The following is a 26,834-nucleotide window of genomic DNA, read 5'->3' on the forward strand; positions in this document are numbered from 1 at the left end:
TCAAAACATTCACTGTATTATTAGCGCATGCGCGCGGAAACTTCCAGAAGTTACGTGTTGCAACACGTGAGCTTTTTAACTTGGGAGGCAAACACCACTAAGGATAGTGAATTAGTTGCGTTCAGAAATCGGGTAGTGGTGCAGTAGAGAGGTAGTTATTTCAGGCTCCGTGGAATGATCTATTGCCTGTTTGTTTTGGATCTCCACCCAAGGGCTAGAAATCCCACGCATCACGTACCAGCTCCCAGGTTACCATAAAATGCTTCAGTTCACCCATTTGCCAAAACAGGGTGGGAGGCCCACACGACTTACAAATGAGTATGAGCAACTGAAGAGTGTAGTTGGCTCAGAACCTTTTACCAAGACTGTGTACTCGAGACTTACTTCTATTTGAAGGAAGTTATACGTGAAAATTTGCTGCTATAAAAAGTGTTCTCAGGGCCTCTCACCAGTATCTCACGTCTGTAGACAAGGGCCCCTGGAAAGCGGCTGCCATTACCCCGAACGTGACGACGCAGATGCAGAAGACGAGGCCATGTCGCAGCAGCGGTGGAGTCAATGCCAGAATCAGGTCTGTGAAGGCGCCTGCCGCTAACAGGGTCGCCACCGCCTGCACGCCTATCGCGCACAGCAGCCGAAGGGCGACAACCACCCCCCTACAGAGTAGAGACGTTGAAGAAGGAGCACTTCAATCTGCCGGCATCAACAACGTAAAATTTGGCGCGAGAAAATGGTACATGACTGGTTGCAGGAAGACTGGTGTTGAGGTATTAGGTACAGCCACAAGGATTCAAGGATTCAACGATTTTTTCGCCGCTTTAGTACCGGGCAAGGCCGGCGATAAATGCTACGTAGTAGCAGCTTGACAAGCCCGTCAGCTGAATTCTGGCGCTAGGCAGCAGACGGAAATATGCATGCTGCACAGTTTCCACAGTATTCAACCTAAAACACAGAAAGGTGTTGCAATCCTATTGTAATAACAAAAGTATGCAAAGTCAAAAATATATGCGCACCAACAACTAAGTAAATAAACAAAGATTGCATTCTAAAAATATGACAGCGCAAGTCAAGAACATGTTTTTCGTGAAAAAGAACAAATGAAGCACAGGCTAAAACAACCTCTATATATACAAGTACTGTCAGTATACAAGGATGCTCAGGTAAGGAAGAGTCGATAAAAAACAGTACACATGTGAAATACATCGTACAACATAAACAAGCCCCTCAAGAAAAATGGTTATATGAGTCAAAAATTTCCGCAGTGAGGTACCCGCAGTGAGGTATATAATGCATTACAAAGTTGCACGTGAAAACAAAATTGGCCACGTATCAGCTCCTTTCGTTGCAAATGTCGACAAAAGACGATAGTCTTTGTCGACATTTACAGAGTAAATGCTTCCTTTTACGTTCCCGCTCACCTCTCACGTTGTTCCTCTTGCGTCACGCTCCTCGAAAGGTAAACACGCTAAAGGCTTGCTCAAGCCAATTTAAATTTACCGCGTTCCACTGCTCCAGGCCGGGTACCTCGGTGCCAGCGCTGCCGTACGGCGGAGACACGCGTGAATGGAGGTGCCCTACTTCAGCGTTTATACAATCGCATTGCCCTAGTCCACCTGCGTTCCAAGCAGAACGTGGAACCTATCTAGTGGAACCTTTCGTAACTGCTGCCGCATCATTTTTTTTCAAATCCGCCAGAATCTATAGGGGTGCAGCTGACAGCAGGCGACTGTGTGAATTTTCTTTTCCGCTGTGGATGTAATCATTGATTTCGCGAAAATCAGGCACCTATAAATTTTTTTATAAATGAACACCGCAAATAACCCTTGTGTACTAATTTTCTGTCTTATATTTGCGCAATGACTTGTTCTTGTTCAACAATGTTGACAAGTATGAACATATCAACCGGGCTTAGACGTTTAGATTTCGCTGTGGGTATATGACTATTGCGCAGTCTCCGTTTTGCCATGGGCGGGTGGCTGAATCGAGTCACAGACAGGCAGACAGACATACAGACAGACCAAAATGTCAGGGTTTAAGTAGCGCAATAAAGACGTCTTTAAAAAGTACTAGTCAAGAAGTGCGTGTAAATAAACTTAAAACATTAATTGTGATACTCCGTCGTCCGGACACTTTTAGGCGTCATCCGCACTCTTCTTTCAGGAAAGTGTGCAGATGACGGTATTGGTACTTTTGGTGAATTACAATTCGCTCTTGGAATTCTCTGAAAAACACGATCATCAGAGGTCGTGCGGCAATGAGGCAAATTGTTCAACAAATCTTCACTCGTGGTCCGGAACTTTTGCTGACAATTTACGTGTTGGTCAGGACAAGTGAAACACGGTTATCTGGGAGGGCCGCACAGGAGTCCGGAACTACCTTGTCCTGTTGGACATTTGCTTAACCCGCCACCCAGAAGTACAGGAGGGGCCAAAGCTTTAAATCTTACCTTCACTGTGAATGCACGGTAGTATACAAAATTCTCCTGTCAACGCCACTTTACCTTCAGCACTAGCGCAATCAGATTCTGTATACTGCAAGTGGCATAGGCCCACTGTGACCTTAGTTGTAACCGCAAGCGTGCCTCAGATGATCCAGATGGTCAGAACATTCATGGGTTTAGAAAAGTTTCGGTTGGACACCACTTCAAGCGCTTTTCGAGGCTGGTCACAATATCACAAATTTAAAGGGTTGCGATGCCTACAAATGTCTTTAAATTTTCTTTTTTCCCGCGGACTATCACAGGAGGTAACAACTTGCGAGCTCATTACACCGAGACATTATATCTGCATGAAAGGAATGTCTGGTTACTTCCATTTCTGGCCCCCACCCAGGCTGTCTTCTTTCTCTTCTTCTTCTTCTTATCATCGTCATCACCATAACCACCACCATTATCATCATTATCATAATCATATTCCACAACCTTCTGGATGTCTTCGATCGAATAATTGCCTTTTCGCTTGTGTCTTGCAGAAATATCTTTTACCTCAGCTGTGTTTTGCATGTATAGATTCTATGGCTGTAATTGTGCTGCTCCTGCTTGGGGCTGTGGTTTAACAGAAAATTATCAAATTTTTCTTCCTTCTCGCAGTTACGTACAGATAACTTCAAAACCCCCTTGAAATATAACTGTGGCAAACTTTAGAAGAAGCCTCGTTTCAGTTTTTTTGGAGGGGTGAGACATATTCAGGCAAAATAGATCACTTGCTGGTCAAGGGAACTGAAGACACAAACAAAATAAATTTTTTTGTTGCACTCCTACTTTCTGGGAGATGGAAAAATGCACGTACTATAATGACACCATCGGTACGTTGTATATACCGACTACTTTGCTGTATGCCTTAGAACATCGGCGCCTGAGACAACCGTACAAGTGGTATTGTTCATTAGGCACAACTTCCTTTGCTTCGCCTAACTGGGGACATAACTGCTTTTGCGTTTTCACAGCTTGTGGCTTCGTTGTTTATAACAATAGATTTTCGTGGCAGCTTGTCTCGCCTTTCAAAACTGGTTCGTGCATCATCCCTATACGTTATTCGTTTTCCGATTCAGGAGGGCTCCGTTTTAACCCTCACGCAATTAAAATTTTATGTGCACAACTTAGTAACTTGTCTGAAAGCGTAAACTTTATTTATAAAAGAAGATGAAAAGAACGTCACCAGTATAGAAATAGTAGTTCTTACCCAGCGAATGGTCCCAAGGCCTTCGTTGCTATGTCTGAGTAATGCGTGTACCAGTAGAATGTGCGGTACTGCTCGTGTCTTTTTTCCAGTATTTCGCAGCACGAATTGAGCAGTGCCGCGTTGTAGGCCGACAGGGCACCAAACAGGGGCACCAGGATTATGGCCGTCCACCCTGAAAATTTGAGATCAAGAAGAGGTCGTTGAAAAAATCGAATGCGTTTGTAGAACTTAAAGGCCGTATTGAAGTGTAAAGGTAAATCCGCCTTCTTTAACCACTTATTGAATGGGAATTATTTCATAATGGCTCCAAAGTTTGCCAGTCAGTGTACTATGGCAGTCACTTTTACTAGTACCTAAATGTCAAAAGTGGTGTTGAGTTAGTGCAGCCTAGCACACGAAAAAGTGTCAGTGATTACAGATGGGATTACTCATTATTGTGAACTAACTCGGGCGCACGCACTCATGTACCCGAACTCCGGAGAGAATAATGATAACCGACATAGCAGGGCCTATTTAACAGCCTAAGATTAGTTGGGTTTGAAGTCGTTACAGCCTAATGACAGGCACTGTCATGTACCTTCCACACCTTGTCCGAAGCCTTCATGGAATAACAAGGTGTGCCATAGAACACCGCCTTGTCATACCCATCAACCCACTCCGCAACTTAAAAGTACACTATAGGCTGTAAGATATTTTGTTTTAACTGAAAAATGATAGGTTTCGTAGATCTCTCGGCTTTTGTTCTACGAGCAACGACGCGTTATTTGCTGAAAAATAAGAAAAAAAGCGTCTATTTCGCTCACCCGCTTCCCTTTCATTTTTTTTTGTGACGTAGCCGTTGCGTCACAAACTAGGAGCGAAGAACCAGAAGCAGCGGTGCGGCATGGCGAACTACGGCAACGTTTCTCTGGCCGAAGAGGCTGGCTTGGAAGTTTGTGATTTTTCACCGACGGAATGAGAAATGTTTTAGATGCTCGAGCAGCCGGTGTGCTCGCCTACTCCGGATTCCCAGACCCTATCCAGCCGGCTTCCAGCGAAGCCGCTTTTGAAGCAACAAGCTCCGTTTCGAATATCAGGCGCTGCTGCGCGTACTCCGGGCTGGGGCTGGCGATCACATCCATTTCATATTACCTTCTCTCGCGTGGCGTAGCATGAAATAAATACTCTTCACGGCAGCCGTGTAGCGTAGTCGTCATTGCCCTGTGCTTCTCCCAGCTCAAACACAAGGGCAGAGCGACGCACGCTGAATTATCAACAGTGGCTTGTGGCTTGAGGACGGTGGCTTGAGGCGAACGGCAGAGCACGAACGCGGATCCGTCAGCTAACCCGTCGCAGTAAGCTAATTTCACGGGCGATTATGTTGGAACAGGGCGCCTGCATGCAATACCGATAGCAACATGCGCGCGCGGAGAACGGGAGGTTGGAGTATCAGGCAGGCCGCTGAACCACCTGCAGGGCGTCTTGTTCCATTTGTAGCTTTAATGAAGGGACTTTAGCCGCTTCCTCCCTGGTATATTGCTTGCAAGAGCTCGGGCGTCAACTGTCGTAGGTTATTGACTTCGCTAAATGCGCACCAATACTTTTAGAAAACGACACTGGAAACGTGATGGCTGACTGGAGAGTGGTGATGAAAGAAAGGAGGCAAGAGTGGGGGAAGCAGCCGACGCAGCCTGCCTCGCAGCGTATAAAAGCTGTAGTCTGTTTTTTTAGATAGGATATGAGCTCACAGAGTGTTTTGATTTACGTTCATTTTACTTGCTCAACAACTTCGGAACTGTTTTTTCGAGGAAAACATTTATAGATGCTTCTCGAATGAACTCTCGCCGTTCACAAAGTTTGTGGCGTCACAAACCGGAGTACCCGAAAGCGTACGTGGCGTCGTCGCCTGTTTTCACGTTTCTGGAGTTTTCTGCATTATTTAACATCTGCTGGCTGCGAAAATGCTGTGTTTGGATTCTCGGCACCATGATCTATCGATACAGGCCAACTCGTTTTTACTCTTTAGTGTCCCTTTAAATCGAAACTATACGGAGCATATACACTAATACAGAAAAAGAGAACGTGTCCAAAAAATTTAGGAGGGAAGGAAGCAAGCGAACTTTAATTTCCTATCCACCCTTAGTCCAGGGCGCCGTCAAATGTAGGAAGAAATTCTAAACATTAAGGTCGCCTTGAGGTTGCAGTGAGTTTCCTCGCACATCATGCCTGATGTTCAAACTTTCTTGCCGTCATTTTAACAGCGAAGCTGTTTAGCAAATCGTAATTTTTCGTGTCCGCAGTTAAAAATACCAATAAATTGCCGAGCACGCGCACGTCATCGTGGACCTCGCTACGACCACCCAGCGTCCCCTGCGCACGTTTGTCAAGCCAACATACTCAGGGAGATTGGCCAAGGTTGCGGCGACGGCCCCGTAGCTGAAACAACCAAGATAATGCCGAACAATGCTGTGTGCGTGCTTTGCGGCGACTGCCCATCGTCCCCGGCGCACGTTTATCCAGATACGCAGACTTAAGAAGATCGGCTAATACTGGCAAAAAAACTGCCGCGGTGGCCAGTGGCTATGGCTTTGTACTGTTGAGCCCAAGGACGCAGGTTCGATTCCCGGCCGCGGCGGCCGCTTTTCTGATGGAGGCGAAAAGTGAAAACGCCCGTGTGTTCGAGATTTCGGCGCACGTTAAAGACCCCTAGGTGGTCAAAATTAATCCGGAGACCTCCACTATACTTCGCGCCTCATCACCTGTGTATTGTCGGCCCGTTAAAACTAATCAGTGAATCAAGATTGGCAAAAAGACTTCATTGTTCGAAGTAGTCGTGGCAACACTTTGAAATCAGCTTCAATCGTGGACTTACACCATGGTGATGGTCGTGGAGCTTGCGTACAGCTTCGCTACATTCAAGAAGCGTTAGCACGAGTTTCTTCCATTTTTTTTTAATTCTCGTTACAGTTATTTCAATATTCGTTGCCGCATCCCCCCACCGTGTTTTGTTGAGATACGACAACGAATTGCCGCTATCTTTTGTCTCGGGGTGCGGTGTAATTGTGGAAAAATAGTACTGGCATATCCACCTAAAGCGCCGCCAAACCACTCACGCAGAAGGCTTCTCATCTCTCACAGATTACCACCCAGGACAAGAAATACTCAATGGTGGCCTTTACAGATAAAATGTGCATCTTTACTTTGCAATCAGTCAGTACCACTGTACTTCTATTTTTTCTTGGCATATGTGTACTCCAAAAGAAACGTTCTTTTACAATATTTTACCAATTACGCTTAAAACAGGCTTTGTGTAGTTCCTTTAGCAACTTTGCCCACCACTGGGTAGGGATTGTTTCGTCCGAATATGATGACAAGAAGCCTTTTGTGATATAAAAAAAATCCTTCAAATTACCCCTTCTTCTGTTCGAGGGTACTTTGTAAGAACTCAACCAATCAAATAAAACCGTCCCTTCTTGCGTAGGGTACTTTTCTAAGGGGCCGCTTGTTGTTATGTCTAAGTAATGTGTTTACCAGTGGAACGTGCAGTACGACTTGTCTCTTTTTTTCATTGTTTCGCTGCACGAGCAGGGTAGTGCGGCTCTGCGGGCCGACAGCGCACAAAAGAAGGCAACAATAAAGGAGTATGGCATCGCGATAAACATTATCATCATCATCATCACAGCATATCTACGCCCACTGCAGGGTAAAGGCCTCTCCCATTGTTCTCTAATTACCCCGGTCCTGTGATCATTGCGACCAATTTATCTCCTCAAACTTTTTGAGCGCATCAGACCATATAACTTTCTGCTGCCCCTGCCCCGCTTGCCTTCTCTAGGGATCCACTCTGTTACCCTTACTGACCAACGGTTATCTTGCCTTTGCACTACATGCCCTGCCCACGTCCATTTCTTCTTCTTAATTTCTACTAATATATCCTTAACATGCGTTTGTTCTCTGGCCCACTCCGCTCTCTTCTTGTTACCTAATGTTATACCTATCATCTTCCGTTGTATTGCTTCATGAGTCGTCCTCAGCTTCCAAGTTTCTGCCCCGCACGTGAGTACCGGTGGGATGCAGCGCGATGATTTCCCATGAATACGCCAATTAACGCGATGACCATAGTATGGTCTTATTGTGACTGCTGTAGCCATCTTCCCCTGCCAATTAAGCGACGTGTTCTAACAGCAAAAATGTACTTCCCGTGATGCAACAGCTTACTTGGTCCAAGCTTCATGCGTAAAAGTAATTATCAACTGCAAGCGTTGAGTAGCATTATGATAAAACAGCGCAAGTTTAACGCGACGAGAGGAGGACACAGCGCTTGTGTTGTGTCCTTATCTGGTCCCCTTGCGGTTGCACTGTTCGAGCTCCATGAATGTATACCGACTAGCCCAGTTCTGAATCTTGGTGGACTTCAGTGGCACCGGGGGTCGTCACCTATGCCGGAGAAGGCGAGCGGCATGGAGACCATCCCGAAGCCAACGAGGTGGGCCATCAAGGCTGCTGTGGTGGCCGGCAGCCCGAGCATGGCAGGTCGGGTGCCCCACACTCGGTCTTTCTTCTTCCACTGCTGTGCGTAGCAGCACTTTCTGCGCTCCCACCAGCTTTCACGAACACCGACGCCACCCGCTGCCGAGGCGACCGCAGGCAACGGCGCTGTCTTCCTATCACCGTCGTCGCCGCCGTCGTTTAACGGGAGTGTTTGGAACGCATGGTCCTGATCGCCTGCACAGAAAAAAAAAAACGCCTCGGTTTAATTCTAAATTCGAAGTCGGTGTTAGGAACAAGGAATATGACAATGGGAGATGTGTTTTACACAACACGCATGTGCGCGTCTTGCGCAAAGACGCCGAAACAAACTGAGGGACTCAGACAGACAAACACACAGCCACAAAGATAGGAAGGCACGCGCTCGCACACATGCCTGCAGGCGCAGACAGGCAGACAGACAGACAGACAGACAGACAGACAGACGCAGACCCACACGCAAACACGACCTCGTCGAGAGAGAAAAAGGGAGCAATGACGAAGGAAGTCTTGAAAATACTCACTAAGAAAAAGCAAAACATGATTAAAAAACGACGCAGAAAGCTCAGAAACACAAATAATGCAGCATAATGTTGAAGAGATTACGAAAAAGAAAGGAAAAACAATGAACGATATGGCCAAGCATGAAAACAGGGAAACAGGAAGGAAAATACTTCGACATTAAAGCAAAGAACGACATTGACAAAAAAAGTAGAACAAAGCATAGAAAGATGAAAAGACAAAGGCGGTAGAACACAAGAACTGTTTCAAAAAAGAAGGAAGCAAAGAAATACAACGAGAAACTCATTCACGCATCTCTCATCGTTAACCCATCGTTAACGCAAATACCAAACACCAGAAGTGCGGAAAGGCTATGAGTAAGCATGATTGTACACGGCGCCGTAAACACGCCGCGCAGAAAAAAAGTACGACATTTTCCAAAAACGCAGCAAGCAGGTGTTGGCATTTATGTTTCAGAGCTGAATCCGCTTTCAAAGGCTCCTGCTTTTCTATTGGATTATTTATTTATTACCTCTTCCGTCACTAAAAGCTGCTCGTTGCATTCACATGAACATGGGTCGGAACCTCATAATAAAGGCTGTATTCATGAACTGCGCAGAGGAACTTACTTTGTCATATCGCTAAACCGCAATGGCTTGTGCCCGTAAGTATATTTGACGCCGTATTATCATTGTCCCATTGCCACCCGAGAAGGTTCCCGTTCACCCTGAGTGTATACACCTGAGATGAAAATGACTTCTGCGCTGAAAACCAGAATCAATCACTCTAAACTACGGTTGGACCAAAAGGGAAGTGGCTGTACTTTATTTGCTGCGGTGTATGATTCTTCCCTCCGAACCTTTCCCTACTCGCCACATGGAGGCGAGCGAGAAGAATACACTGACCTTAAAAGCTTGGTTTTTACTTTCCCTGTCGATTATGAGGCCTTTACTCATTGCAGAAAAGTGACGAAGTTAACGAAATGCAACGTATTGGCAAGGTAGCCTTGTGACAATTGAATGTGGGGGCGGCGAAAGCCTGCCTCCCACCTGTGTGATCAATGATAACACGCTGTGAAATTCGGCGCAGTCTGGCGTAAGCTAAATTCCTAAATGCAAGAGAATATATTCGTGAAAACGGAAATATCCAGTTCCTACTTGTAACTTCCCGCCAACGTTGTTGCTGTTGTTGTTGAAAACGTTTATTGAGAAAAGAGGGGAAGGGAGTTGGTTAAACAACTGTTAAGTACGTATATAGATTGACTGCACTCATTATTGTGTCCCTTATTTTATACGGTACTTTATTTTATTTTATTATACCTAACTGTTATTGGCAAGGCTGTGTTTTATTGGTACAATATGTTCCTTATTTATTGCTAAATTCTGCAATCTTAACAATTCACTATTTACACGTAGTCTCGTTATTGTTTATTCGTAGTATAACATGGGTAATAAAATCGGTATCATCGCTGCTAGCAGCTGCAATTGAACTATGTCTGTGTATGCTATCAATAACAAGGGGTCCCACTACAGTTTATTACTCTGGGACCCCTTTCTGTATTGACTATATTCTAAAGATGTACCCTTCTGTGACATCAATAAAGTGCTATTGTATTCTATTCCAAACGTTCCTTGGCGGAGGGAGCATGGACAACCGAGCAGGAGTTTCAATGATAGTACTACAACGGGCGCACAACATGGAGGAGATTTGTTTAACTAAGATTTTTTTTCCGAGAGTTGTTATAAATATTTCACTGTCTATAATAAGAAATTGAGGCGGGGGGCTCTACCCGTTAGCCCCATACCAGCGTGGCACGCTTTATATAGTGTAGTAGGCGGGACACCGGGTGAAATTAATATACTTCTCCTACTGTCTTTTGACACAGGGATGTGGCTCTTCGTTGCTTGCCGGAGTGGGGATTGACTGAATTGTTAAAACAAAATACTTTCCATGGTCTTTTTTTTTTGGTAAGTGGCCAATACTAACACTCAGCCGGGAAATTTACCTTGCGCTTTGAGCGTGACGGCATCATTACAATAAGCTAATTTGTCCCGTATGATATGCAAATCGAGATATTAAAAAGAATAAACAGCACAAAATTACAAAACACAAGGAAGCTTCTTAAGTTTCATCGGCCGTTTGGCGTGTTTATTACTTTTAATAGCGTGCCGAATATTCACATAATATTCGCCTAGTATTCGCCTAATATTCGCCTGATATTCAGCGTTAGAAAATTTCTGTTATAAATTTATGAGTCGGAAAACCAGCACGGTGGCGGTGCCAAGCATGCTGTGGCCGGGTTCCTGGAAGGGTTCTTTAGTTCACCAATGTTCTTAACAAAATGATTCATATCTGGGCCGAAGTTCCAAACTCGTACTTACGTTCCGGTTCTTGCGTCATCCTCGGGGCCCACCTAACTGCACAACGCTCCGAAAACCCGCCGCCGTGTTAGAGCTTACTACAACGATGTTGGCGCCTCCGATACCACGCCAGTCATTGGAAACCACTTCTTACGCAGCCCATGTTAGTGAAACTGAAAACCGTCTTTTCCCTTTCCGACCTCCTTCCTCTCTTTTTTCGCAGTCTGCGTATTTTCTTCACGTACCGGGACGTATATTGTTAGCGCCGGCGTACGCCAAGCATTGAAAGACGTATCCCCATCTGGTTTAGCTCGCTTTAGGCCTAACGCGTCAAGCGAACGCCGACGCTCGCTCTGCGGGAGAGAGTTTCATCTGTGTTTGTGGATTAATTTGTTCGACCATAACACAATGCGGCGCACTTGGGGAAAACGTCTGCTTTGGAAATAGAGTCGTCCTCCGAGGTCTGTTTGCCGGGAACGACCGCGCAGCGGCCGCCAGGAGTCGAATTGTTTCGGCGCAACAGCAGCTGTTGTGCCGCCTACTCTGGCAGCCACCGGCCACCTGTGACCCGCGGAGCGGCTGAAGCGTTGGAGAGTAACATGAGTGATAGCCGTCTCGGCAGCTGTAACGTAAGAAGTATTCGGCGAGGGTTGTGAAAGGTTATGTAGGCGTGATTGAACAGGCTGTTCAGACCATCAACAACAAAATACTCTTTACACCGTGTGCCATCATAGGCGACACAGTTTAGCCTGCAGAGATCGTTCATTTCTAAAGTTGCCGTTTTTTCAGTTCCTCCGAAAGTCTTCTGCACTAGATTGCTGTAATATTCCTGCAACGATAGCGCATTTGCTCACAGCACGCGGGGAGTCAGGCTTCTTTCTCGCGTGTTAGCTCGACTGCAACCGATAAAGATGGGATTTTTCTCGCAGATTGTCAGCGGGCGCTCGAAAGCCACGAGACTTGCGAGTCGGCAACGGCGAGCTCACGTCTCGGCAGGGTAGCCACCAGGACGACGCCGAGGCCCGCGTCGTGGCGCGTAAAAACGTCGTTCTGCCGGCTTAAATAAACTCTGTTCAATCAATCCATCAATCACAGTACATGCGCGGTCGCACGAAGACAAAAGTGCACTTTGCTTAGGCGATTATATAGATTGATGTGGAATCAGTTTAGTTCGTATAGGCTGAAAAAAAAAACGCAGGTAATTTATGTATTCCTGCTATACGCTCCAACATAGGCTGTTGACTGTACACTCTATTCATTCAATTTAAGGGAAGAGTCAATAGAAGGGCAACTCAGCGAACACAAAGTAAATACAAAGTAAGCGTTCATTTTTGTGAGGGATAAGAGCGAGTGGCAATGACCGAACTGGGAAGTCACCGCTATAAAAAACGACAGCCGACAGAATAGCTTTATTGTCTGAGGGAGCATGAACGCCCTGGTGGCGAAGGAGAGGGACACGGAGAGAGTGAATTATCGAAAAGATATCGCGGTCCTAGGTTCAATAACTTGAATTGGTGGGAATAACATTCGCGGCCCATCTCCACTAACGTGAAACCTGGGGAGGGGAGAAGCATACAGTGTATAAGTGTATTCTTGGCGCCTTGGCGTTTTCGCCCCCGGAGATGAAAGCGTTGGGGGTGGAGGTATACAGCTTTGCTGTAAAAGTCTCGTGTCTTTGAAGCACCGAGCGTTCTAGCACGAGGCGTGAACGAGTGTCCTGGTTCTTTTTAAGTGCGAATGCACTTTATAAGCGACCCTGAATTCCGGTGACCGCCGTCCGTCCACATAGCAACAGCTGCGGGTGCGCGCGCTCCTCGTCTTCCTTGGCAACGGGGGGAGATGGGCGCGCGCTGCCTGGCCGCTGACATGGCACATACCCACGTGGGGGATTGGCCAGGAATCGGGCGTGAGAAGGGCTAATGCACCCGCTTAAAGGAGTACTGACACGAAATTTTAAAGCTGAGATCCGCTCTAGCAATCAAGTACAACGACAACACAAATAGGTGTCTGTGCATGGCACATACCCACGTGGGGGATTGGCCAGGAATCGGGCGTGAGAAGGGCTAATGCACCCGCTTAAAGGAGTACTGACACGAAATTTTAAAGCTGAGATCCGCTCTAGCAATCAAGTACAACGACAACACAAATAGGTGTCTGTGCATGGCACATACCCACGTGGGGGATTGGCCAGGAATCGGGCGTGAGAAGGGCTAATGCACCCGCTTAAAGGAGTACTGACACGAAATTTTAAAGCTGAGATCCGCTCTAGCAATCAAGTACAACGACAACACAAATACGTGTCTGTGCATGGCACATACCCACGTGGGGGATTGGCCAGGAATCGGGCGTGAGAAGGGCTAATGCACCCGCTTAAAGGAGTACTGACACGAAATTTTAAAGCTGAGATCCGCTCTAGCAATCAAGTACAACGACAACACAAATAGGTGTCTGTGCATGGCACATACCCACGTGGGGGATTGGCCAGGAATCGGGCGTGAGAAGGGCTAATGCACCCGCTTAAAGGAGTACTGACACGAAATTTCAAAGCTGAGATCCGCTCTAGCAATCAAGTACAACGACAACACAAATAGGTGTCTGTGAATAAATGCATCTTTCTTTCTTTGTAGTTGTGTGTGTGTGTGATCTCTCTTTCGCGAACATTACCGAACCGCGCAATTTCACATTCTTCCCCTCGGGGAAATGCGGGGAAATTTTTTTCTGCATCTCTAATAATCCTCTTACCTGAGTAGACTTTACTTCGGGATTCCTTAAAGGGGCCATTTTGCCGGCATGGTAATGCAAGGATGGCACTTAAAAAAAGACCTCTGCGAACTCCACTCGCGCGCACCGTCAAAGCAAGTCGTGTTTCCGTCTGAAGGCCTGTAGGTACTCGCACGGGAAAAAGATACAACGAATACAGATATTCTGTACACGGCATCAGCGAAAGCAGCTGTAGCCGCGGTGAAAAAAAAAAAAAAAAAACGGCGGCTCATGGTAGACGGCTGCGCGCACTGCAGGAAGTCATAGCTGCTCTTCGAAATATATTACACCGCAGTACATCGTTAGAGAGAGAGGAGGAGCTTTCCTTCCACGCTCTCTACTGCTAAAATACGAGGAAATTCTAACCCAGATTAAGTTAGCAAATAAAGAGGGAGTGAAGCGGTGGTTGCGATAATTATAGAAAAGCAGCGGCCACGTATGGCAGACAAAAAATTAGCAGTGGCTAGCTCGGCTATGCCAGAATATACGTAGCGTGAGGTAATGTTCAACTGGTTATTCTTAGCTTTTATGGCTGTATAGGATTAGCTTGATTATCATAGGATTAGCTTGATTATCATTCTTAATGCTGCATTATTGACACACACCCAGTATTCGCATTGTGTGACACATGTATACTTATTTTTGCTCAACGTCTGGTTGCTTCTCTATTGCCACAAAGACGGCTCAGTGGTTCGGCGCAGCGTCAGACTCGCTACAGCGCAACAGAGGCGCAATGCTGGGCATGCGCCATGCCAGTGCGTCTGCTATGGCTATAATGTCACTCCTGTGGAATACGCAGACCGGCGAGGCGCGCGCGGCGGTGGCGGCTCCGGCGCTCCAGCTCCGGCACTCCAACCGAGGCCCTCGCTAAGCTTTCGCACGAAAGCTTAGCGAGGGCCTCGGTTCTGGCAGCCTTGATTCCAAGGTAGCATAAGAGGGTTTCCCGCCAGTTACCCACTTATGACAGGCTGTAGACGTTCGCGTCACGCCGCGGGGGTTGAAAAGAAGGTCCCCTTCTCCCCGTGTAGTCTGAGTGGCGCTGGCTACCACCATCAGGCGTCAGATACAGTTGTAGTAAATATAAATACCCCAGAAAGTGAAGGAGAACACAGTCGCCCAAATGGCCGAATTGGTAAGGCATTCGAGATCTAATCGAAATGCGTGGGTTCGGTCCCCACTCTGGGCGCATGTTTTTCTTTCTTTCTTTCTCACGTAATTAATAATAATAAAAAAAATGTAACGTCACTAACATGTAAAAAATAGCCTAACCGTTCCCCTATGCCTTCTTTGGCGTTGTAGACTGCCGGCATTTCTTTCTGTATTTCCTAACGAGCCCTCAATTCCAAACCCTATTATTGTGCGAAAGCTTAGCGAGGGCCTCGGTTCTGGCAGCCTTGATGCCAAGGTAGCATAAGAGGGTTTCCCGCGAGTTACCCGCTTATGACAGGCTGTAGACGTTCACGTCACGCCCTGGGGGTTGAAAAGAAGGTCCCCTTCTCCCCGTGTAGTCTGAGTGGCGCTGGCTACCACCATCAGGCGTCAGATACAGTTGTAGTAAGTATAAATACCCCAGAAAGTGAAGGAGAACACAGTCGTCCAAATGGCCGAATTGGTAAGGCATTCGAGATCTAATCGAAATGCGTGGGTTCGGTCCCCACTCTGGGCGCATGTTTTTCTTTCTTTCCTTCTCACGTAATTATTAATAATAAAAAAATGTAACGTCACTAACGGTAAAAAATAGCCTAACCGTTCCCCTATGCCTTCTTTGGCGTTGTAGACTGCCGGCATTTCTTTCTGTATTTCCTAACGAGCCCCTCAATTCCAAACCCTATTATTGTGCGAAAGCTTAGCGAGGGCCTCGGTTCTGCAGCCTTGATTCCAAGGTAGCATAAGAGGGTTTCCCGCCAGTTACCCGCTTATGACAGGCTGTAGAAGGTCACGTCACACGCCCTGGGGGTTGAAGAGAAGGTCCCCTTCTCCCCGTGTAGTCTGAGTGGCGCTGGCTACCACCCTCAAGCGTCAGATACAGTTGTAGTAAATATAAATACCCCAGAAAATGAGGGAGAACACAGTCGCCCAGATAGCCGAATTGGTAAGGCATTCGAATTCTAATCGAAAGGCGTGGGTTCGGTCCCCACTCTGGGTGGGTGTTTTTCTTTCTTTCTTTCTCACGTAATTAATAAAAAACTAATGTAACGTCACTAAAGGTAAAAAATCGTCTAACCATTCCCCTATGCCTTCTTTGGCGTTGTAGACTGCCGGCATTTCTTTCTGTATTTCCTAACGAGCCCCTCAGTACCAAACCCTATATATATATATATATATATATATATATATATATATATATATATATATATATATATATATATATATATATATATATATATACACAAGAGAAGAAAAACTTCGAACAAGGTAAAAGCACGATTGTGGTTTTTTCTTCTCAAAGTTTTTCTTCTCTTGTGTTCTCTGCCATCTTCAAAGTTCTACTACTCCCTATATATATATATATATAGGCCCGCCCTTCATCCCGACTCGTCCGACTGGCGTTGTGCTGGCTACCACCCCCAAGCGCAGGAAACAAATGCCTTAACTTTAATGGAAAACTGCCCCGCCAGTAGCGTAGTGGTCATCGAGCGAGACCCGTATTCTGGAGGTCGTGGGTTCGTATCCCACCCGGCGGGCATTTTTTCTCCCCTTTCTGTCTTTCGAAATTCTTCATCTGTTTCAATGACATACCGCATCCTCCCCGTTGCTTTCCAAGGCATACTTGACTGCCAACTGAGAATATATATATATATATATATATATATATATATATATATATATATATATATATATATATATATATATATATATATATATATATATATATATATATATATATAACGTAGCGACTGAGATGTGGAAATGAGTGTCTCGTTTATGAACACAGAAATAAGGGTAGGCAGTCAACAAAGCCAAGGAACGCGAAGGGAAAGATGAGGGTGGCCATTCGTTCTTTTTGAAACACGTATATTGGCAGTGAGATGTTTGAGTGGCGCCCTCTGGCCATGACGTCGGCTTAGGGACTCGCGCCGCTGTCGTCTGCTACACTCGGCTTCTGAGGGCGGCAGTGCCTGTGCTAGAAATCGCCAGCTTTGATACTTTAGTGCACAAAAAGCGTATTTATAGTAATTCAGTTATTTTTGCCAGTTTCTAACACATCTGAATAATTTAAAGTACGGGAGCGATTCAACAGGGTTTAAAGGGGCACTGAAGTGATTTGTAAACATTGCGGGATTACTATCGCAAATTGAAATCCGGAGTCTATAGGCCATGTTTCACCCACTCTGAGTGCGTTTACGTGAATTTATTTAGTGTAAAAATCAATTCGAAATGATGTCCCCTTCTTTGCATCCTCACCCATTTCCTGTGGCGTTTTCGTGTGACGTCAGGAGGAAATGACTTGGCTTGACAGCGCTACTGCACGGCTCGCCGACCTTCATACAGAGTTAGTACGCCCAGCGTTTAGTCCACCGGCCGCTGACGGGTCGTCGCAATTCGTTCGCTCAGTTGAAACTAAGCTACGATACGTTTGTCAATGGAAGAATGTGCCTTTCATTACTTTGTTAGTTTGTACACTTTATCAAGATTCAAGTCCAGGTCGCTCCACACAAGCGCTGCACAAGCGCCGATGCGACGCTTCGGTGATTGGTACGCTAGTAGGAAAATCTACGTCCACTTCAAGGCGGGACAAGAGTCAGCGAATTCAATATAGGTACTAAGGAAATAAAATCAACTGAAACTTTTACCGTTCAGCGTAAAACTAGGGAGCAGGAACCACTTTTTTTGCGTTGGGTGAACAAGCACAGCGGCCAGCAGCACGACGACACAGCTGCGAACTCATTTCCGTCGAAGCAATGCAACTGCTAGACGTGAGATATTGTGGAAATTTGGGGGACGCTTACTGCACGAGCGCTATACAAGAAATAATCCCGTAAGCTGCTTAAAATGCTAAAACTAAATAAAAGTGTAAACTGTCGTACATTATACACCTTATATTTCCAAGCCTTCAGCGCTGCCCGTAGCCGAGTGGTTGGGAGCGCTAGAAACTTTACTTTGCATGTCGTAAGTTCGAATCCCCCAGGGTACAACCTTTTTTTTGTAAGTTGATTTTTTTTTTGTTTCTGGACGATGTTTTATATACTGAGTTCACCATTTTTGGGGCGTAACGTTCACTGCTCCAAGCGAGCTCGCAGAACGCGCGCAGACTGACACTGACGCGTCAGCGAGTTCTCGTTGGCGTGCTCTTGCCATAAGCACCAACTGTTTGCGGGCAGTGGGCACAGGCCAGAATCAGCAGACCCTTGACCTGGTGCGAACCCCCTTTTTACGATACAGGCATGAGTGAGGCAAGCTCTAAATATGGGGGAAAAGCGCATAACAATAGGGCGTCTGCGGTGACGCGGATGGCGTTCATCCAATGCGTAGGCCTCGGCTAGTGATTGTTACGATTCGAAGCCGTCCTGAGAGGCTTATCTCAACCATTTTACAGCCGACAACATGGTAGAAGCATGGTATGACAGTTATTGAGATATCGAGAATGCCCACCCAACGATATAACGCCGGATCTCAAGCATGTTGTTTTACTGAACCGAAAATTGAAACTTGTTTGAATGCTAATCTTGGACATCGTGCAATCACGGTGCACCGCCTCCCGACGTCATAGCCTTTACTTAGCTGGTGCGGCTGCCGCAGACCGCACATTGTGTTTTAAGTGCGAATCCACTTCTTAAGCGACCCTGAATCACGCGTCCACCGCCGTCCGTCCGTCCGCACCACATACCTACTCAGGGCGATTGGCCAAGAAGAGTTTTTAAGTGCGAAAGCGACCCCACCACATACCCACTTAGGGCGATTGGCCAAGAAGAGTTCCTTCGCTACCCATTCGGCATATCTTCGTGATACTAACCACTTCCTACGGGAAATTAACAACATAAAAATCCCTGATGGCGCCTTCCTTGTAACTATAGATGTAACTTCTCTGTACACAAATATAGCTCACCGAGATGGGATTGAAGCCCTGGTTGAATCCTATAGCATACATCGGGATCACGAGGCGCCAAGCCCACAAGTCATTGAAACTTTGACCAGGCTAGTGTGGAATTAAATAGCTTTTAATTCCACAATCACTATTACCTACAAAATAACGGCACTGCGATGGCTACTCGAATGGCACCCAACTACGCTAATATATTCATGAACGATCTCGAAACAAAATTCCTATCAACCCGTGAAATTAAGCCATTTTTTTAAGTGCGAATGCACTTCTTAAGCGACCCAAGAAGAGTTCCTTCGCATCACCTGTGCATTCGCACTTCCCCATGCTCCCCTTCGGGGAAATGCGGGTGAATTTTTTTTCTTCTTTCGGGCTTTCTAAAATAATTACCGACTTATCAACCGGTTAAACGAAGAAAAGTGTTTTAATTTAAGCCAGTCTACGCAGTGCAAGTAAAAAAGGGAGCTTGACAAATTCACTTCAGCGTCCCTTTAACAAGGCATTTACTTCTACAGCCCTTCACCAGTGTTTGGTACGGATGTTGGGCAGGCTGCAATAAATTCCGTAGCAGGACGTTGATTGGACGCCTACTAATGCATTACAATCGGTGAACATTAGTAGGCAAAGTACCCACCACTTGCGAAGCAAGTGCTGTGTTGAAGTTATACTTAGAATTTATAAAATCAAATCGCAGGTGGCATGAATCATCGGCAACCACAATATTTCTCAACTTTGTTTATTGCAGCTTTGTCGAACGTATTGTAGTGATGATGAAAGGGAACAAGAAAAAAAAGGCGTTCTGTCTCCACGTCCAGCCGTCCGCACAGAATAGGCCTTCCAGAAGGGCGGCTAATTAGGAGATCTTCTCGGTCAGCTTCGTTATAATCTGTAGGGGTAAAACAAGAATTTCTGTGCAAAAAATTCTCACGAAAGATAAGCACTTCCTATGACTTCTTGCCAAAACATTCATGTCCAATGGAACCTAAGGAAACAGCCCGGAAAAAGCTTAACCAAAGAGAAGGCAGACAGACACGAGCGCTCATGCCTGTCTGTCTTCTCCTTAGTCCTAGTTTTGCCTCCCTGGTTCCCTGGGTGTCATGTGTACCCAACTAGTCCGACGTGAAGCTTTAGTCCAATGGAACTCTGCGGAGTTCTCTTTCGACAGTAAGGTAAGGAATTGGGCTAGTTGGTGTTGGATGTTCGTAAACTGCGGTTGAGGTTACAAAGGACAGACTTTTTTTAATGAAAACGAGCGAACGACGTTTACAGCACGAGCGACGCGGACAGCGCGAGCGCATTGCTTCTCGGGCTGTACACGTCGGTCGTTTGTTTTCCTTAAAAAAACTGTGTCCTCAGTAACCTCAAGCGCAGTTTACGAACATTCTCCTTCGAGTTTTGGGGTGCAAGTCAGGCTCTTTAATTTTGCTTCGACGCATATGCGGTCGCCTCGAGAAGGCGGGCATGTTCCACTATTCACGAGGCAACGGCATCCGGTGTTGCAGGTGCTGGTCACTCCACAGCGATACGCTACGTATCGCTTTGAAAGGCGTCACAGGACGTAGGATGTCTAGGATCCGCTTTTCTGCTACAGGCACCGCGTGATTGCTTTGTCGCTGGCTTTTTTAAGCGCTGGTCAGTACACGTGCCCATCGCTGTGCCACACACCACAACCAATTAGAAGTTTTGGAGCCGTTTCTCCGCTACGGACGTCAGACGCCCGAATCCTGCTTTTTCACTCAATGGGCCACTTCACGCTGTGCATAATAATTGAGGTCACACAAGAAACCAAAACGGATACCGAAATCAGTATAAAGCCAAACCTTAGGCTCAACCTTACAGGAGCGCATTCAGATCGAAACTTCTCACTCTTTTGTTTCACTCACCGTCTTAACTTCGGTGTACGCCAGGATGCCTTCTTCACCCCTAAAAAAAGGAAAGCAGCAACGTCGGTTGTTAAGGCCCTCGACGAACGCAAATTAAAAAAAAAGAAAAAAACAATGGAACATCCATTGCCGTATCTTTCATGTTTCGTGAGCATTTCATCGTTCTACCTGGCGAGGTTAAAGGGACACTGAATTCAAAACCGAAGTAGGTTTAAATAGATAAATTGGTGTCCTCAAAACACGAATATACCAGTCTCTGGGACAGTGCCTTCAAAATATCTTCGGGAATTATAAAAAAAAATGAAGCCATCCCGTCGTTCAGCAGAGCGGCTGACCGGATTTGCCAAGTGTCATGTGACAATCAGCAGTAAGAGGAGCGCGCATACAAGCTCTCAAACAAACCCATAAAATATTTTTTTTGCTCGTCAACCTTCACAATTCATCAACGGTTTAAATGTACAGGCATAATTCAAACCATTCCAACCGGTTTTAGTTTTCCTGCTAAACCACACGGCTGTCCCACTCACTTCCGGTGGCGGATTTCGTCACGCGAAACACCATGAAATGGTGTTAATGTTGTCCCGGGTCCCGGGTTCGAATCCTGGACCAGGACGTATTTTTCTTCAACTGCGAAGTTTCTGAGAAAGCTGTACAGCTTTTCTTTGTAGCCGTATGGCTGCATTTAGGTGAATGTCAAACTTTCCTTCGCATCATGAAATGGTGCGAGGAAAAGGAAAGAGAGAGAAACAAGTTTTGCAATTGGCAATTACTCGGCATGTAAAGCATATTCCGCCGGCGAATAAACGCTGAGAGGGCTACGGTACAGTTGAACGTTCGTCTGAATCAAACTTGCCAGTCGCCTTAATGTCCCTTTAAAGCTCAGCCCGATGCACGCGAATTGCTCCGGCTTCATCAGTTTGCAACGCGACTTTTCTTGCACATGCCTCGTACCCCGTATACGGGGTACTGGTATACCCAGCGTGCTTAGCGTTCTAACCGTCTGAGTGGTCCCGTTGGCTCACTTTACCGGCGGCATCGGCTACCTGCCGCTCCTTTTGTTGCCCCCAATAGCACCGGCTTTTACTCGCCGTAAATACAGTTCGTTTCTCTTCTTCCCCACGCACTGGTTGCACACCCCACACTGAACGCGTACAATCAAGCGGATGCGGGAGTCCCAAGACTTGTCGAGGCAGAAATAGCTTGCGAGCTGCATTCGACCTATCTTCTCAATGGCAACGCCGCCGTCGTTGCGAAGGCCGCTTTCCCAGCACTATCGTCTCCGGTTCTTCTGTGGTGCGCTTGGTTGACAGATAGACGCAACTCCGCTGAGCGACAATAAATTTTTCCGACAAGCCCCGTCTTTTGATAGCGAAATAAAAGAAAAATAAATATACCAGTATGAAACAAAAAGTCCCCTGATATGGATATTTATAGCGAAATATGGTACTTTGGTAATTGATCGTCAACTTGGCAACCATTCTTCGCAGGAAGATTGGAAACACAAAACACGTCAGTATACTTCATGAAGTGGTAACACTATGAAGGCTGCACAATCCAATAGCATCAACAAATATCATATAAAAGAAAGAGTTAAAATTTTTCAACTCCGAACGAACTGGTAAAAACACCCCTGTATATTTGGTCGAGCGCCCTAATGGAATCGCCTGAGAGGAAAAGAACAGAAGTATAAAAAAACTGAGAATAACTTGAGAAATCGTGGTCCATGCTACACCCGACGCCTTGACGTAATTACGCAGGCGTTGCTGTGTTCATTCGAAACAACTAAGGAAACTTAAGGTTGAAGAAATGGAAAGGCGCCTTGAAAATGCACGTGCAGCAACAGACAACTATCAAAATTTTCTATCACTTGTCATAAAATGTATTTTAACCTCTTCTGACTGCGCGCACACGCTTTCCTTCGACTGATTAATCAGCTTTTATGCACGTAAATAACTTCAGGTCTTCTCAGGGTAAGAGAAAGTTGGTAAAGGTGGTGGCGTGTACATTCTCTTATCTGTCTCCCTGCTGCTTCTAAAAGTTTACACGGGCATGACAGCCTCGTTAGTGCCGACCCTGCCTTATCAAATCAGAGAAGCACGACGTCGAAACACGACAGAAAGGCGCATAAAGCAGATTAGCTTGTAGTTTAAAATATCCGGCACAAATGACACCAATGCAGATTCGGGCAACTCACATTTCGCGAGAAATTCCCGACATCTTGAAACCTCCAAACGGTGCTTGCGGAGGGAGCTCCATGAAAGTGTTGATCCTGAAAGCGAAAAGATGAGTGGAAGCAAAACTTTTTCAGTTTTCTTCGAATAGACGTGCCGCTCAAGACGCTTACATGGGGCGGGGGGGGGGATCAGTGGTAGTAATATTGAAAATCGTCGGGTAATGCGAGAGAGGGAGAGAGAGAGAGCAAGCGTAGCGCGGACGACCGTCGACTGAGAGACCGCTTATATGCGCAGCGCGCCCGAAGTAGAGGAGACCACGGAGAGAGAGGGCGCTGCACATGCGCACAGCGCGCTTGACCGGCGGAGTGAGAAAGCGCGCTGCACTGCGCGCCACAGATGTTGGGGGAGAGGGCGCGCTATCACGGCGAGAGGAGAGGGGGTGAGCGGAGGAGAGACGCAGCTGTGCGGACGCGGACACCGACGACGGCGGACGCAGGACAGGGCCGCCGGCAAGAGATGCTCCTCTCAGCGTCGCATCTAATAAGAAGTGGTGAATTGGCGGTAAGCGTCTAATGGCAGCTGTGATAGGCATTGAAAAATCCCCTTGAGCGGGAATTCGCTAGCAACATAAGCGCCGGATTTCTCCCCGTACGATCGTTTACGGACTTAATTGCTTCTAAGTGGTAGCAACGACAGAACTGCCGACTGAAATCCATGATTTACCGAGAGAGGATTTATCCACCGTCAAGGAACCGGTGTGGACATAGGTGGTGCTTCCCTTGCAAAGACGGTGGTTTCCAGTAATCGAAAAAAATCTGCAGAAATACAGACAATTGTCTCCTAATGCGTAGCCTTTTTATGCCACACTGCCTAATATGGCTGTGAGTAGGCAAAGACGTTGGATCATTTTAGTCTTTTTACGTTTTCCTTTGGTTCTTTTCGCTGATGATGCACATATGTGCCATTATAGCGACGAAGTGCCTTTGCTTCGCTAACTATTGATTTTTTTTTTTCATGACGAAGCAAGCGGTACTACAGAGTTCGCCCATTTCCACTATTTTTGTGCGTATTTCCAGCATTCTTTGCGGACTTTTTTTCATTCGTCATTTTTGGGGGGAGATGCATAAGATGCACAGTTTGGTTTTTCTCGGATAATTTCACTGAAACTTTTATTTTTTCTTCTTTCTTACTTTTATGGCATTTTAAAACTCCCATCGACAAATTTTCTCCGTTTACGCTACTGCAACGACTACTAGAATTTTTTTATCGCCAAATCAGCGTTTCTCTAGAAATTCAGGACGTTACGCAGATTTTCGGAACCTTTCGCCTTGCCTTTCGCCTTGTTTTATGCGCATTTAGAATGTTTTTGTGGGCTTTTTTTGTTTATTGTTGTGTTTTGGGTGAAAATGTATGATACATATTTTTGATTTTGTCAGATCATTCTTGTTAAAACGTGTTGTTAAGTTTGTGTTTTCTTAATTTTGTCCTACAGGTGCTTTCAGCCAAATCTGAATTTTTCGTGGAAATGCAGGGTGTATCATGGTTTTTCGCCGGTTTTGCATTTTTATTTTGAACGGTTTTCGCTCAGAAATTCTCTGTTTATTTTTGGGTTGCGGGGGTAGATATGTAGGATGCCTATTTTTGTCTTCATCAGATCATTTCCATGAAGTTTGTATTTTTCGATTTCTCTTATTGTTCCGGTATTTTAAAATTCATTTCAGCCAATTATCTCCATTTACGCTGTTATGGTTACTACCGCCAAATCTGGATTTTTGCGTAAACGTACGGCGTTACACAATTTTGGCTGGGGTGGGGGGTACTTGTCAAAGAATTCTGATTGATTGTAGAGTTTAATGCGCCAGCGCAACGCAGGCGATGAGGCGCGCCGTAGTGGAGGGCTCCGGATTAATTTTGACCACCTGGGGATCTTTAACGTGCGCCCAAATCTCGTACACACGGGCGTTTTGCTTTTCGCCTCCATCACCATCGTGAAAGAATTCTACCGATTGAAACGCCATTGATAATTTATAAATAACCCGTCCTAATACATAAAGCTCTGGATTCCACCAAGGCCTCTTTACAGTCTCGCCCCCAACTAAAAATACCAATTCGGTTGCAAACAATGAAATTACCCAAGTGCATTTTGACGGCGCTTCAGGCACAACGCGAAAAAAAAAAAAAAAAACATTGGCGTACCAGACGACGCCCGCCTGGAGGGCGTGGGACACCTTGTGGGCCGTGTCGAGGTCCCGCGTGAAGAGGCCGGCCCCGAGGCCATACGTGGTCTTGTTGGCGCGCTCGATGACCTCCTCGGTGGTCTTGAACTTGAAGAGGCTCTGCACGGGGCCGAAGATCTCCTCCCTGGCGATCTTCATGTCGTCCCGCACGTCGGAGAAGACGGTGGGCTGGACGAAGTACCCGCGGCTGCCGTGGCGCTGGCCGCCGCATTCAAGCTTGGCTCCCTCGCGCTTGCCAGACTCGATGTAGCCGAGGACGCTGTCCATCTGCTCCTTGCTCACCTGCATGACGCAACACAAGCAATATTAAAGTCATTCCACTCAATGTGAAAGCTGTCGGAAGTGCAGAACAGTGATTCGCCATAATGGGCTGTAGCGCCGTTATCCGCTCACTGCTACTACCCACGCTCTTCGCCGACTTGTCTCACTCCTCTCTTGGTGAATGGAAACGAGTTTGTCCAATGCAGTTCAAATTTCCCGCCTTCGCAGTGCTCGCGCGCCCCCTGCCTGAAACTGCACCAGTGGGAGTTCTGTTCTTTTTGTGCTTGCTTGTCCTCCCGTGTGGGACGGCGCCGCCGGCGCCTTACTGCGCAGTTTTCAACGGGCCATTTTTTTCTTGCACTGCCACTTTTTTTCCTTACTATCGCAAAAACCCACCCAACGAGCGTTCCTTACTAAATGAACGTGGGCGCTGTCGGTTGATTACGTGTATTTTGCCTCAAATGTACCTGCAGATTCCTTTACGTTAAACAACGGGGGGATGTATGAAAAGCGCCAGTGGTTCACGAGTTTAGAATGACTATGAGTATATAAACTGATTAATTTTTAAAGGCTTTGGGGGACTCCCTTAGAATGGTACGCCATGTGGCTCTACTTGGTTCTAGCGAGCGAGCTACAACGACAAGGCGTGCCCCTTAAGTGCCCTGCACTTAATTTGTATTAACATACAGACGGTCATGATTACATACAGACGCACATATGCACACATTTTTCTTCGAATCTGAGGGACCTCGCGAACTTAAACAAGATTATATATATATATATATATATATATATATATATATATATATATATATATATATATATATATATATATATATATATATATATATATATATAGAGAGAGAGAGAGAGAGAGAGAGAGAGAGAGAGAGAGAAATAGAGAGAGAGCACTCACCAACAGCGCGCACAAATCGTATGCGGAAACAGTCGAACCCGGAAGAAACAATAAGAACAATGTTTACTCGCGTATCGGCAAGGGACTTGCCTTCGAAGTAACGTTTACATTACAGTAGTCCGGCGCGAGAACCTATTCATTCTATGTTTCGCAAGGGAACGCGTATCCGCAGAGTAGAATACGGATTTGTTTTAATTGCTCCACTTCGTATATGTATGTATGTATGTATGTATGTATGTATGTATGTATGTATGTATGTATGTATGTATGTATGTATGTATTTATACCGTTTATATATGTATGGTGTACACCCAAAGCTGTACACATGCGCTGCCGAACCGCTGCTGTTAAAATCATTAATTAAATGTCTACGGGGATATTGGTTGAGCTTAACCATCGCAGCGACGTGGTGTTATCGCGGAGTAAAAATGAGGGTGCTGAACTGCTAGTCCCTCTTCAGGAGAACAATAGCACGAAAGTTTATAGCCTGCTTCTTACTCTTGTTTGCACTTATC

At 46.1% G+C, this 26,834-nt stretch overlaps 2 protein-coding genes and 1 non-coding gene across 5 annotated transcripts in view; 1 reads left to right on the forward strand and 2 right to left on the reverse strand.

The window, feature by feature from the left end:
* Window positions 1-11,524, reverse strand: part of LOC144142847 (uncharacterized) — a 34,356-nt gene extending 22,832 nt beyond the window's left edge. The window contains exons 1-4 of one of the 2 annotated variants that reach the window (XM_077674641.1): window positions 11,069-11,522; window positions 8,097-8,384; window positions 3,681-3,852; window positions 450-656 (exon numbers count right to left, since the gene is read on the reverse strand). In XM_077674641.1, the coding sequence (XP_077530767.1) occupies window positions 450-656; window positions 3,681-3,852; window positions 8,097-8,384; window positions 11,069-11,087 (686 nt within the window). In that variant the 5' untranslated portion in view covers window positions 11,088-11,522. Of the gene's footprint in view, window positions 1-449; window positions 657-3,680; window positions 3,853-8,096; window positions 8,385-11,068 lie in introns of both variants that reach the window. The other variant, XM_077674642.1, reaches the window with a different exon arrangement.
* A 4,357-nt stretch (window positions 11,525-15,881) lies between these two features.
* Trnar-ucu (transfer RNA arginine (anticodon UCU)) lies at window positions 15,882-15,953 on the forward strand. Its single transcript has one exon. It is a non-coding gene; the product is annotated as a tRNA-Arg (tRNA).
* A 3,615-nt stretch (window positions 15,954-19,568) lies between these two features.
* Window positions 19,569-26,834, reverse strand: part of LOC144142849 (aldehyde dehydrogenase 1A1-like) — a 49,768-nt gene continuing 42,502 nt past the window's right edge. For both annotated transcript variants that reach the window (XM_077674644.1, XM_077674643.1), the window contains 4 exons: window positions 25,102-25,419; window positions 22,926-23,000; window positions 20,732-20,771; window positions 19,569-19,734 (listed from right to left, as the gene is read on the reverse strand). In XM_077674644.1, coding sequence (XP_077530770.1) covers window positions 19,702-19,734; window positions 20,732-20,771; window positions 22,926-23,000; window positions 25,102-25,419 — 466 coding nt within the window. In that variant the 3' untranslated portion in view covers window positions 19,569-19,701. The remainder of the gene's footprint in view (window positions 19,735-20,731; window positions 20,772-22,925; window positions 23,001-25,101; window positions 25,420-26,834) is intronic.

The sequence above is a fragment of the Haemaphysalis longicornis genome, unplaced genomic scaffold (assembly GCF_048455015.1).
Source record: "Haemaphysalis longicornis isolate Haplotype H1 unplaced genomic scaffold, Haemaphysalis longicornis Haplotype H1 scaffold_6, whole genome shotgun sequence".
Taxonomy (NCBI): Eukaryota; Metazoa; Arthropoda; class Arachnida; order Ixodida; family Ixodidae; genus Haemaphysalis; species Haemaphysalis longicornis.